The following is a 14592-nucleotide window of genomic DNA, read 5'->3' on the forward strand; positions in this document are numbered from 1 at the left end:
AACATTTCTGCTTGGACAAGAGGCGCTGGCGGACTGGGACCCGGGAGCCAATCACACAGCTCCCTGTACGTGTGGCGCTCTGGGGCCCCGTTTCACTTCGTCCGCGCCGTGCTCGGGCTCACCCGAGAGAAAGAAGCCATCCTCGCACCAGTAACACTCGTTCCGGTCACAGTTGCAGCAGTTGGTGTCGCACGCTTTGCATTCAAATTCTTCACTGTAGGTCTTCTCGGGACAGACTTCATAACAGTGGTGTTTAAACCTTGGGGAGAAGATAGAGTTTCTTCCATGAGCTGTGTTGATGTATTTCTCTTAACCACCATAGTTTAACCTCCTTATGTATGTCTACACATCGTTTTTTAACAGGTGTAGATATTTGGGTTTTAAGGGTGAACACTTCCCCTTGGTCTTTGCGTGCCTTCCAAAAGAGTCATAAACCACCTCCCTCTGGGCCGCTGAGCACCCTTATCAGAGCCGCTGAGAGGCCACTGGGGAGAAGAAAGCAGTGCTGATACTTATTTATGGAGTAGCGGCTATGTGTCAAGTATTAGCTCATTTAAACCTCCACACCATCCCCATATGGTAGCTATTACTTATGTTTAATTTTCCGATCAGGGAACTGAGTCTCAGGGTTAAGTGCTTCAAATCACATAGGTTAAAGGTGGGATTGGGGTATTAACCAAGGTCCGTTTGAACAGATGGTTTGCATGCCTTTGCCCCATGGTACTCACATGGTCTGAACAGTTTAGTGTAACAAGATTAACATGAAGATCGGAGTGCCTGAGTTTTTTTGTGTACATACTTTTACATATATTGTCCGTTCTTATTCCACAGTAGCGTACTTTCCTGAATTACAGGCTTATTTGAAGAGGGAGTGGAATGAAGCTGATTTTTGCCCTTTGGTGAATTTTGTAGCGCCAGCAAGGTATCAGAGGCAGGCTTTGCATTTCTTCCATACCAGCTTCTAATGTAGACTGCTTTACTAGCTGTATCGAAAGTCACTAAATATTCTAAAAGGTTATAGATGTGTGCTTCTTGAACTAAATATCTCATGTTTTACCCTTAGCAATATTGGGCATGTCTTTTTTAGTACACAGTTGGCCCTTAATGTGGTTGTTAGGTTCTGCAACTTCAAGAGAAATAATGTGCAGTGCAATAGGCTAATTGATATAAATAAGGGTTAAGTTCCAGTGGCATCTCATCAGTGTTATCACAAAATGTCGTGGAACAAAATGAAATTATTCTAGGCTCTGCTGTTTCTGTTTCTCAAAGGGTTTCATGAAACACACTCATTCGTGGGCGTGGCAAGCTGGAGAGGCCCACGCCACCGGCTCCAAACTTGGGCGGAGGATGCTCTTAGGCGACAGAGGAAGTTGGTGCCCCTCAAGGGGTGTCCTCTAGGGTCAAAATGAAGAAGGGTCCAGTTCAGCTGCAGGGACACAGGAGTCACCCACTTCTACATGGTCACTATTTCTTTGGGTCTGAGTGCTTTTTCCCTGGTCCTGCAGGGGACAGTTTGTGCCCCCAACCTCATGACCTCATCAGGGAATGCTCGAATTTCTTCTGTTTGTCTCTGCTTGGGGTGTCTCTGGCAGACCGAAGGCTGGGTGAAGGCCAGCTACAAACTGCTGACAAATTCCTTTCTGCTCCTTTACTGTCATCTGGTCTACCTTCTAATAATCAAGTCTGGGAGCCTCCTCTCCACCCCTCCTCCCCTGGTTAAATGGAACAGTAATTTAAATCAGTAGGTCAGGGGCGCAGTCATGTAGAGACAACACACAATGTAGAGAGTAATAGGCAACTCTGGGAAAGTTGAATTAAAACCATAAGGTTAAGTAATGATAAGGTTAACTGGTCATTTTTAATATGTTTCAGCTTGTTGGGGTTCCCTTTCCTTCCCATCCACCTCACCCCTTTGAATGTCTTCCTGCTGCATTTCAAGCCTCTTGGAATCAAGCCCATTCAAGTTGAGGTCACTCCACTGTAACCCCCACGCTGCGACTGGCTTGTGATATATCATGAGGGAACCCACAGACTCTCTGAGATTCATTTTTCTCTTCTGGAGGATGACATCGACCCTGTGTTACTGACAATGTTTTTGGAAAGGTGAAAGGAAGAAATGAATGTGGGAGTTTATCATAAGCTCTCCAGTTCTTAGATGATAGGGAAGAATTGTGCAGCCTGTACATTATCTGGGCCTTCCTTTTCTTTTCATCTCCCTTTCCTTTTCTTAGTTTTTCTTCCAAGATAGGCATCCGTGTACCCTGGAAGGGAGACTAGACTGGGAAGAGGAGATGGCATCTAGGCATGCCATGTTTGATTTGTAGATTTGGATTAGAGAACTTTGTGGGTGATGGTTATCTGTGTTTCATTTAACCTAGTGGTCTGTGTCTTTCATTACCCAGGGAATGACTGAGCGCTAATGTAGCACCTGACTTCATCCTGGACCGTCCGACTCTTGTTAAGGACAAGGTCTCCATGCAGACATCTGGAAACAACTTGTTTGGGGTTGGGCCTATTATTAAGTCTGTCCAGAATCAGCAAGGTCTGAATCTTGGTCACCCGTGGCAAAATTCCTAGACATCAGTGTCAGTTGGTTGCCTTCCAGGACCAAGAAAGAGAAGGCCTCCTTTCCAGGCAAGAAAACAGCTGGGCTCTTATTGCTAAGTCCAAGAATTATTCATTAATAGCCTGACAGGGTAGAGTTGCTTTAGGCTGCAAGGCCTCTTTCCTTTTATCACTAAATTAGGCCTAAGTCAGTAATGCTTCAACTGCAGAAAAGTCAGTGCTGTGAGAAAGGTAGCCAGACTTACATGTAATACCCCACAACACAGGATGTGCAGGTTCCTGGATCATCTGGAAAAAAATGATAATAATGAAAAATAATCACAAAGTGTTCATCATTTGGAAAAATGGGCTTTGGAAAAGTTGTGGCTTGAGACAGTCTTCTGGGACAGTTTTGTGAAATGCACTGTCCAGAAATGGTTTTTGAACAGATGGCACCATTTTTAACTAGTACCAAGCTATATGCTATGATTTATCTTTATCAAAGCTTGTAAAATAAAAGTTCTCACAGATACTTGGCCCTGACTTTCAAGGAGGAATAGATGCAAGTTATCAGGTCTTCAAATTTCAGACCAGGAACCATCCATGCTGAGAAACTCCTGGTCTCTGATGAGGTAAAGGCATCAAGCACACACACACACACACACACACACACACACTTGAAAAGGGGCTTCAAGCTTCTAACCCTGAGTGGTGGGTTACCCATGAATTACCCCAAATGCCTGCCAATGTAAGGGATTGCTATCTGGGAGGTTCCTTCGAAATTTGGACAACTGTTTTCTTTCCAATACAGTATTCACTTTGGGTTCTGCACTTTACAACCTTCTTAAAGAAACTGTCCTGCTCTCCTTGAGTGTAATGGTTCAATGTTTCCCTGTTGGCTCAGAGAAGGACTCTTTCCTACAGCTTTCAGGGGACTTCATGAAAGAGAAAGGACTTTGAGAATTACCGACTCAGTCTACTTCCCTCTGTCCTAACCCTCCCGAAAACATGCCAACCCCAGGTCCAATTATTAGGAGAATTCTATGACTTCTTCTGGTCTTCAAATATTGGGAGTAACAGTTACCTCTAGCAAGTTTTTTTTTTATCTGTTATTCTCCAGTCTTGCTTTTTTCATTCTAATAGGAGATGGAACACAATTGCTCCTCTTTAAAGCATACCTCCTGGCACATGAAGATTTTATGTTGCCTTTAACTTTTTAAGGAGATTCTCTTTGAACTTTCTTTCAGATCCACCTGAGGCTCTATTTTGATTTCACAAAGTCTGCCCTTTGGTAGAGCTTCACCCAAATCTTTAGCCAGACGTTCGTCTTGGGTCCTCCTAGGGATGTTGTAAAGATGGTGCTATTGTGTATCATACATGGTACAGCTAGTGTATTGCACCAAGAGTTACAGTGGAAACATATTTAGAAGAGACCCTGCCATTTACACAGGATCTTCAGAACCCTCTGGAGATAGCCTCGTGCTGTTGCAGAGGAGAGGGTACTGGCCTGGGAATTGGGCTGCCTGTTCCTAGTTGGAAGTTTTAACCCTGACTTAAGTGTCTTGAGAACTCACATACACTTCACTCCACTTGCTGGGTCCTGTTTTCTGCAGCTGTAAAATGGTCTGATTGGATAATATGGTTGCAAAGTCTTCCCAAAAGTCAAAGATTTGGAAGCCGAGTCTAGCAGGAGTTAGCAAACTATAGCCAACCCGGGGCCACATGTGGCCATGCCCTTTTGTTTGCATGTTGCGTGTGAGTACTTTCCTGCCATAGTGTTAGAGTAGAGGAGTTGCAACAGAGGCAGAAAACATTTACTACCTGCCACTTTACTGTACAGAAAATGTTTGCTGGCTAGAGCATGATTGGGTCACGATTGGGTCACGATACCCACCTTTGTTAGGTAGCACAGATGTAAATGTTATTTTCTTAATGGCTGGCCCCAGAGTTCCTCTTGGGGTGAAAACTGTCTATATTTAGGGAAATAGCTTGTACAACAACTTGGGGTAGAAGTTGAACTGGGTGGATTAAACAAGAGCCAAGATAGCCAAGGAGATAGCCAGGCCCTTTTGCAGGCAGCCATGACTTGCTCATGGGAGGACAAAGGTTTTCCCGTCTGGGTCAGCATAGTTTGTGATAGAGCAACTAGAGCAGGGTGGTGGCATGAGCCAGGAGCCAGGCTAATGAAGTAGAATCAGAATCTGAAGCTAGAGGTACCACAAAAAAGAAAAACTCATGGAAATTCTTTAAATTCTTGGGGGAGGGCTTTCCAGTTCTACAGTCCAGGGATTAGGGATCTGAATGCGTTAAAAGAGGGTTGCAAAGACCCCAGTGAACACTGGTGGTTCTACTGGATAAGCTTATTTCCTGCCGTGAGTCCATGTTTGCATCTATTTTCTTTTCATTTCTGCTCCTAAGCAAGTAGCTACTGATCAGTTTGCATTTGGATGACTTACTTTCCCCCCTCCTGTCCCCGGTGAACATATTTGACTCTAACAGTTTTGCTAATTTGTCAAGGGCTGGGAAATTCTAATCCTGCTCTCTAATGTTTTGGCCGTCCCTTCCATCTAGGAACTTAATGAGTTTGCTCTCTGCTCCTCTAAGCAGGTCAACTGATGAAAATGTTAAATAGAACCAAGCCTCAGAAATAGGCAACCAATATAATCTCCAGTCCAGACACTTGTCAAGCCCAGTTGCACAGTGACTTGGTAGCTTCATGACAGTTTGCATAAATGAATAATGCATAGGACAGGAACTGTCTTAGAATAGTTTATGTATTCCCATTAGTTTTCCTCATTATTACTAGTTTTTTTTAAAGAGTAAGAATTATTTTGTAAAAAATTTCCACCCCAGAAGTACTCCAAGTCAGATGGAAACTAATGGATTTAGTTCAACCATTGAGAGGCACCTGTTTTGGGATGAGGGAGAAGTAACAATCCCAAATCCAGAAATTGACTCTAAGACAAGTTGGCATTTGGATGGTAAGGAGGGGTGGCTTAAGGAGAAAGATGGATTCGTGTGTGTGTGTGTCTATGTGTGTGTGTGTGGTGGGGAGTGAGCTATGGAAGAGTCTAAGTCTAAACAAGCTGGAATTGTTAACTGTCTTGGAAGGTGTTATCCAAAGTAGGATGTTTAAATAGCTCTGGTTATTTGATCTTGTCAAGTTTTTGAGCTGAGAGAGCATAGTTTGAAGGGGGGGAGGGTAACAGTCAGAATTCAGAGCGAGCCTTGCACATTTGGAAAAGAGCCTTTAGAAACAGTTTTTGGCTTCCAGCTGCTCACACCTCCGCTAAGGAGAATGTGTGTGCAGATGCCTTGTCAAGATGGGGTGTAGGGGTGGCCTTTCTTTCTTGAGGAAATTCATTTTTATGGGGTGGGGTGGGATGGGCAGGACCACGATGTCCACTGTGTTTGGAAAGGTCTTCATGACCCTCCGCATCATCTTTCTTCTGTTTTCTTGGCGACCATCAGGGCTGCAACTCATGGCAAAGTCACTGTCCCCACAGAGACATTGGCTTCTGCGGCCAATGTTGCCTGTGGTCGTCTTCGCCATTGACTGTGGGTGGGTTAGGGCTATGTGAGGAGTCAACATACATCCAACTCACAAAATGTACTGGAAAAGGGATAGTTTCAACTTGAGGAGAAATGCAATTTTTAAAAATGTCCAGCCAACAATGATTTCTTTTAAGTTTACATAAACTTTGAGTTACACAATTAAAGAGACATATAATCAAAAATGACTCTTATTTTGCTTTTTCTAAATTTACTGTTCTTATTGTATATTGTATTGTATTGTATATATTTTTGATTTGGAGGAAAGAGAAGAAACTTTGTGTCTTAAGAGTAGCCCTTTATCATATAATAAATATCTAGATGCCAGAACTAACCATGGATTAGGTATATCGGTTAGGCAAAACTGACTGTCTGCAAAAATGTGGGGAAAAGTTAATGTTGGAGTGCACCTACCTTACCTTTGACTGTTTCTTTCAAGATTCATTTCCAGGCCCGCAGGCCTTTCATTCCCACTGCATGCTCACCAGGCCTCCTTCTACCATGGCCCATCGAAACCTGACTGTGCTGTGTGCCATTACTGTAAAGACCTTCTAGGTTGGTACTTAGGCCACTGACTGATGGGCATGTTAAACTTGTGCTTTGGGGAGGCTCCTGAGCTCTTACCTACCTCTGTTCCTTCTCAGGTGTCCCAGATCCATTAAGGCCCCTTCTACCTTGACCTTTTAGGGCACAGCTATATATATTTCATGAAACAGGACCTGCCTTATTGTACTAAATTTATGTGCTAAAGCTACAGAGGGTTGTGGAAATGTGGGAGAAATGGAATCTAGTTATATCATTCAAACACATTCACTCATATCTATATTTCCAACTGATCTCCCAACCTAAACCTGCTGGGTGAACGAGTTAACTGGAAACACATACTCTGTCTCTAAAGAGAGAGGAACTAGCAGCCTAGTGCAGGGAGTCCTTATAAACATGCAAATGTGTGAACCCATCAGAGAGCCATTCCTTCCCTTTATAAGGAGCCAAATGTGAAAACAGTTTTCGGGAGGTTAATGTATGAATTCACAGCTCAGATGTGGCGTTTTGGTTAGGTGTGGCCCGAGTCACTGGTCTCTGAAGAGAAACATGACAGGCAGTTTATTGGGCTGCAGAAAAACAACTTATGTTTCATTTATTTTGGTTCACTTCTTAAATTTTCTACTTTAGCATATCTTTTTAATGTATGTAAAATGTTCATGTACCAGTACATATAAATAATTTACACACACACACATATGCAATGAAAGCATGTGCTAATACATTTTTAAACCAATGGGGTAAATGGAAAAGTATGAAAATCACTGCTTTAAATTTCTTTTATCATGGGACTTGGAGAGCTTCTGGGGCTGGAAACCTGTGAAGTACGGACAGAGCCGTCATTTTGGTCTAACACGTAGCTTACCTATGGGAGGCATCGGGAAGGTGAATAAAGCCACAGGCTTGGTTGAGCCTAGGATATAGGTGTTTGGACCTGGGAAGGTGATGGAGTCGAAAGGCTGAGATTACCCGGGAAAAGCAGGGTATCTTGACTTATAATGAGTGGGCGCTGTTTCATGATAGATACAAATGATATGACTAGATTCCACTTTTCCCACCACCCTCTATGGCCTTAGTACGTAAATTTGTTCCCCAAACCAACTTCTTGGGTGAAAATAACCACTGATTGTATCTCCGTGAAAGACAGCCCGAAAATTCATCTGTTGAAAATAGGTTTTAAAAATGTGGTACATTGACACAAGATGGGCCAGTAGTCATTCAGATCTTGTTTCTCAGGAGTATTTAATGATATGAAAACATTTTCATGATAGATAGGCTATGTGAAAAAGAGTGATAACTCATATACAAAATAGATTTGTATATAATATGTATGTATATCTATCTACATGTATAGATGTGACTCTCAAAAATCAGCAAAAAGGCGCCCTGGCTGGTATAGCTCAGTGGATTGAGCATGGGCCTATGAAGCAAGGGGTCACTGGTTCGATTCCCAGCCAGGGCTCATGCCTGGGTTGCAGGCCAGGTCCCCAGTGGGGAACACATGAGAGGCAACCACACATTGATTCTTCTCTCCCACTCTTTCTCCTTCCATTCCCTTTTCTCTAAAAATAAATAAAATATTTTTAAAAATCAGCAAAAAGGCTAAAATGTTAATGATACTTATCTCTGATTTTATGTATGTGTGTATATATATATATATACACACTATAAATAAAAATATATGTGTATATATGAAACATATATATATATATGTTTCTGTATTTTCTTTATAAATGTTGTTACAAAATTTTATTATAATAAAAAATGCTATTAAAGAAAGGAAGAAAGTGCTCAAGTTAGGAGCCCCAGGGGTCATTTGGTCACGAGTTTGGAGATAATCTCCTTTCCCAGACCGTCCCCAGGGAGCTGGCCTTTTGGGTTTGCTCTTCGATTTCTGTCCCACTTCTGCCAGCTTCTGTTTCCTTGTCTTGCTCCCTTTGTTTCTCAGCACATCCCCATCCTGCATGAGCTGGGCCACACTGACATTCCTCCACCTGGTGTGGCTAAAACTGTGGCCAAGGTTTGTTAAACTCCTTTTTAAAACTTCACTTTCAATATGAATTGTTTTTCTGATAGGATTCAGTAAAGGAGGCAGATGACTAGGAAATGGGGTTATTTTTGGCTCTGCTCAGACTCGCTAAGCAGACCAGAGGCTGTCCCGTGGGCCAAGTGTTCTGAGTTCCCCTTACGAGCACCTGCAACCTTGTTGGAGCATCCACAGAATGGTCCCCCTACACTGACATGTGCTACTGCTCCCTCCGAGGGGAGGGAAGAGTTACCAGCAGCCAACACCTATGTCGTTTAGGGAGACTATTAAGCATGTTGTCAACAGTGCATATTCTCCCAGAGTAAATATGAACTTAGTTATTAGATGACGCTGTACAAATTTGTAGGAAGGTCACTGACATTCTTTAGTCCACCCGAGAATAATGAACTGGGTAAGAGGTTCATGTGCCCAAAGAGTACAATTAATTATAAGCCCCAAATAGCACTAAAAAGTACATAATTCAAGTAGGCCTTGTACTTGGAATCGCTTCAAATAATTAACAGTGAAATACAAATGGACCCTCTGATAGCTTTGCCAAGGTAGGATAGTTTTCTGGAAGGTTCCATGGTGCTAGGATACAAAGTATTTTGTTGGGAGACTTTTGGTGATTTTCAGTCGTTTCGTCCTCATTGGTGTCCAAGGACAGTGAATAAATATTTGAATTGGCAGTAGTGCAAATGGTGCAGCTGACCCCGGGGCACAGCCCCCTGGAGGGACACAGCAGTAGTAGAAAAGGACTGAATAAATAATCTAAATCATTGTCTACAAATGTTGGCTGAAAGAGGGCTCGGTTTCTTACTGGACTTGAGACTTTACCGAGTCCTCTGAGTCCCAAAATGGAGTATCGTAGCAGGCAGGCTCTTCCTGGATGTCCATCCTCGCCCAGACTGACTAGCAGGTGGAAATAATGGGTGAGTATAGGTAGCTGCATCCCTACAAGGATAGCTCACTGCAGCTCTATGTTCGTTCACTTACTCTTTTATTCTAGAGCTTACCTTGTAGGGGGAAGAAGACAGTAAGAGGAAGATTAGATAATTCTTAGGTATGAATAAATGATCATCTTCAATAGATGTGTGAAACACCCACTAAAATGCAATCTCTGTGCGGACAGGTTGTTTCGTTTTTCTATGCTTCACTACTGAGAGGTTTGCCTGGTGCATAGCAGGTGCCCCAGAAATGTGCATTGAATAAAGAGGAAAAACATACAGATAAGTACCTCTATTCGGATAAAGGGTTAGAGCATGAGGAGACCAGCGTGGAGAAGAGAGGCCTTAGTTTAGGCAGGCCACTTAGGGAGAGAGCCTTTCGAGAACTGACATGTGAGCAGAGATCTGAATTAGAACAAGGAGGTAGCCGTGAGAAGTTCTGAGGGCAGAGTGTTCCAGAGAGAGGCCGAGAAAAGGTTGATCACTTCAAGGAGCATCAAGAAGATCAGTGAGGCTGGAGGGGACAAAGCAAAAGGGAGAGAGTGCAGAGGTGAGGCCCAGGTCCCATGCAGGGTCAGATCAAATATGGTACCATAGGCCAGGGTGACAGGCTTGCATTCTAATCTAAGGGTAAGGAGGTCCCACGAAAGCTTTATGAAAAGATTTGATGTGATCTGACTTACTTGAAAAGGTCAGTGTGGGTGCTGTGTGGAAAATGACTTCTTTAACTGTAGAAATGGATTCATCTATGAAATCTTGCAAAACTAGGATTCTGTGGAACACCTTTCAGGGACTAGTTTTTAAAGAAGTATAGCAGAGGAGAAGTGACTAGAGATAAACTGAGAATGTGGCTGCAGTAGTAAAGAAAAATCAGGTTTGAGAGAAACTAAAAGATAAACTCCTGAAGATTAGATAAATTGTTGGAGGTGAAGAAGTGGGCTGATGCCCCGATGTGGCTTGAGCACCTGGGTGGTTGGAAAAGGAGGAGCACTCAGCAGTAAAACTGACTTAGAAGCAACAACAAATACTTAACTGGTTATGTACTATAGGCCCTACACTGCTTCGGATATTATAAGGAGTATATGCAGATAAGAAAGGCAATCTCTGTCCTCAAGGAGTTTGCAATCTGGGGAGGGGACAGTAATTATCAAAGAGAAGAAATCATGATAGGGCAAAATGTAGAATAAATAGACACACCTCCACTCTGGTACACCTCAGAAATACTTGGACAGAGCCCCAAAAGACCAAGTCACGATTCTCCTTCTCTCTCCCCGTTTAATTAGGTTTTAATCTCTCTTTTTGAACTTAAAAATCCAAAGCATTCTTATTCTAGTCAGGGTTCCCAGATAAAATACAAGACCGAAATGGGAACCCAAGGATTACTATCTCAGTGAATGAAAAATAAACTTTCCAGGACAGGAAAAGAACCATCCTGGTTTTAGCCTTGACATTGAGTAGATCAAACAATAACACCACCTCCTCTGAGAATCTGTCACCATAAACTGGACCACATGTAGGTTTACACTCAGAATGCATGTTATCTTGGTGCTCTGGGGCATCTCAAAAGGAAAAATTCAATATGAAGTGGTCTCAGGTAGGCGGTATCCCAGGGGCAATTGGCAGAAGCAAATGCAAATACTTTTTGGAGACATGTAATCTTAACCCAGATCTCAGAGTATTCTTCTAGGTACTTTTTCCCAGAAAAATGGCCACAGTTTAAAAAACTACACACGGAAATCAAGGACTGTGAGAGGAAGTCAACAGAAATAACCAATAACAGAGTCAGGCCCACAGAGACTATAAACTTTGAAAGTATCTGGCACAGAAAGCAAAAATAACAATATTGTTATTTATTGTTACTTAAATATTATTAAATAAATGGTATTTAATAGTTTTTTAAAAATAAAAGAACTTCTTGAAAATAGAAACAATTTAGAAAAGACCTAAATAAATATAACCTGTTTAAATGAAAGACATAAAAAATTCAATTTAAACCTAAATGGTTAGATGAAACAGTTGATTAGGTATAGCAGGAAGCAAATTAGTGAGCTCAGAGATACAAAGAAATGATAAAAATTCAGAGAGAAAAAACAGGGAAGACCAGTAAGAGATACAGAGGTTAGAGAAGGGCTAATGCGTGCCAAAGTTCCAAAAAAAAGAGAACGACAGAACAGAAGAGGGGCAACATTCAAATAAAATGGAATACCTGAGAACATTCCAGGACTGTTAAAAGATACCAATAATTCATCCCAAACAACAGCGTGTATGTGTGTGTGTGTGTGTGTGTATAAAATTATTTTTTTTATCTACATAGTGAAATTGCAGAATAACACAGAAAACAAAATGCTCTGTCTGCGGAGAAGGGTAAAGACACATAGTACGTAAGAAGGAAGAAAATGCCTTGAGAAGAGGACTTGAAAATTTGGCGGATGAGAGGGTGTCAGTCATTTTAGAAAGACTAAAACAGGGGCAGAAAGTTCTTTGAAATTTTGATGAAAGACCTGGAATCATAAAATATAAGCGCCAGAAGGGGATGTTGGCTCCGTGCCCAGCTCAGATGTCCTAAGAGTATGGAAGCATTTTTATTTGAGTCCTCTAGTTCTTCTAACAGAGCAAGTCTTTTTTTCTGAGCTTCTGATAAACTTTGTATTGGTGCTGATGCTGTTGTCATTGGGGTACAGTGAATTGTAACTAGTCTGTCAGAGTCAGGAAATAATATCTTACCCATCTCCCCAAACCTAGTACCTAGTGTGATGCCTACCATTAATTCACTCCTTCCACAACTGTAGTTTGAATCCTACTACATGCTAGGGCCACAGTGATGATTAATTCCTACTGTAACACGGATCTAGACTCGGGATCTGGGGGATGCAGCAAGTGAGGAGACATTGCAGTGAGTGTTGTGTGGTCAGGGTCGCTAGTGGGATTGTGACCAGTTGACTGAGAAGATAACGGGGTGATGCCCGAGCCAGGGTGTGCGTGTAGAGGAGGAAGTGCAGCGATGGGGGCGTTTCCTGAGGACGTGCATGCTGAAAGGAGACCTGAAAAACGAGTTTGATGGAGAACGGGGGAGAGAGGGTGGAATCCTTTCTATGCGGAAAGGCCTGAAGGGAGAGAGAGCTAAACCCACGGAGATGATTTCTTTAGTAAATGGCTCAAGATTCCCACTGAGGAAACTTAGAGTGACGAAATCTCAGAATACAGCACAGTTGCCTTTGCCTTAAAGACATACAGGCGTTTAAGGAGAAGACGGAGAAAATTACCAAAGTGGGTTGCAAAGATTTGGGGATAGCTAGAGTACAAGTTGGGGCTCAAGGAAATAAAAAAGGACAGAGAGAGAAGACCCAGCAGTGGCTGGATCAGTAAAGGAGCTTTCTTGTCACGCGTGGGACTCCAGGCTTTATCCAGAGCACTGGGTAGTTATTTTAGGTTTGTAGGCAGTTGTCACAAATTTTAGAAAGAACACTATTATTACAGTATGGAGTGTGGATTTTTGAGAGTGAAAGGGCAGGAAAAGAAGAGAGTCAGGGGCACCAGTTAGGAGACTATTGCGGTATTCAGGTGAACTGTGTTGGCTGCACACACTACAGTACGGTGGTGGAGAGGAGTCAAAGTGGATGGAGTGAGAAATGAGAAACACTTAGGAAGAGAAGTGACTTGGGACTCCTGTGGGTTAAATTATGTCTCTCAAGACAAGATGTTCAAGTCCTAACTCCTGGTACCCCACAATGTGACCCTACCTGGAAATGGGGTCTTTGCAGATACAGCGAGGTCACACTAGATGAGAGCGAGCCCATATTGAATGATGAAGACCATGTGAGGACAGACACAGACACAGAAGGGAGGTGGACAGGGGACCGTGGAAGCGGAGATGGCAGTGACCGAACTACAGGCCAGCAATGTCTAGATTGCTGGCTGTCACCAGAAGCTAAACAGCTGTTGATTCTTTGATTTTGGACTTTGGGCCTCCAGTACTTCGAGAAACATGGGCTTACTCGGAGATACTATGGGCAGGTTCCAGACCACCAGGCCACTGCGGCAAAGTGAACATTGCAGTGAAGCAAGTCACACCAATGAGGTTCCCCAGTGCATATAGAAGTCATGATTACACTAGTATAAGTGTCTGCAATAGCCTAGTGTGTAAATAACACGCATATCTTAATTTAAAAATATGTTATCACTAGAGAATCTTAACCATCATCTGAGGTTTTAGTGAGTCATAATGTTTTGCTGATGGAGAGTGTGTGGCCTTGGTGCCGTTGGCTGCTGACAGATCAAGTGGTGATTGCTGCGGCTGGGGGTGGTGGCAATTTCGTAAAATAAGACAGTGACGAATTTTGCGGAACTGATTTTCTCTTCCTTTCGTAACCAGTTTCTCTGTAGCATGCCACGTTGTTTGATAGCATTGTACCCACAGTAGAACTTCTTTCAAAATTGGAGTCAATTCTATCAAATCCCACCATGTTGCTTCACCAACTAGGTGTATGTTATGTCTCTTGTTGTCATTTCAATAATCTTCACAGCATCTTCCCCAGGAGTAGACATGCTACTCTTCCTTCACTCGATGCCATCGGAGGGTCACTAATTGCCCTAATTTCAATATTGTGTCTCGGGGAATAGGCAGGCCTGAGGGGAAGGAGAGAGACAGGGGAGGGGTCTGTTGTGGAGCAGTCAGAAGGCACACAGCATTTAGTGATTAAGTTTGGCATCTCACAAATATTGTATGGTCTCACTCATAAGAGGAATCTAATGAACAAAATAAACTAATGAGAAAAATAGAACCCAAGACATGGAAAGATGGAACAGACTGACAGTGGCCAGAGGGGAGGGGGTTAATGGTAGGAAGAAGGGGAAGGGACTAGCCAAAAAACATGTGTGAGTGACCCCCGGACAAGGACAACAGTGCAGGGATAGACTGTGGGAGATGGGGGTGGGCCGGTAGGAAGGGGGCAAAGGGAGACAAATTGGGACAACTGTATT

The 14592-nt window shown here is 42.8% G+C and overlaps 1 protein-coding gene across 3 annotated transcripts in view; it reads right to left on the minus strand.

The window, feature by feature from the left end:
* The window catches only part of PCSK5 (proprotein convertase subtilisin/kexin type 5), a 424235-nt gene that overhangs the window by 44536 nt on the left and 365107 nt on the right, over positions 1–14592 (minus strand). For all 3 annotated transcript variants that reach the window (XM_037030322.1, XM_037030321.1, XM_037030323.1), the window contains 2 exons: positions 2811–2853; positions 123–259 (listed from right to left, as the gene is read on the minus strand). In XM_037030322.1, coding sequence (XP_036886217.1) covers positions 123–259; positions 2811–2853 — 180 coding nt within the window. The remainder of the gene's footprint in view (positions 1–122; positions 260–2810; positions 2854–14592) is intronic.

Source organism: Sturnira hondurensis, unplaced genomic scaffold, assembly GCF_014824575.4.
Source record: "Sturnira hondurensis isolate 20B ecotype Veracruz unplaced genomic scaffold, ASM1482457v3 Scaffold0020642, whole genome shotgun sequence".
Lineage (NCBI taxonomy): Eukaryota > Metazoa > Chordata > Mammalia > Chiroptera > Phyllostomidae > Sturnira > Sturnira hondurensis.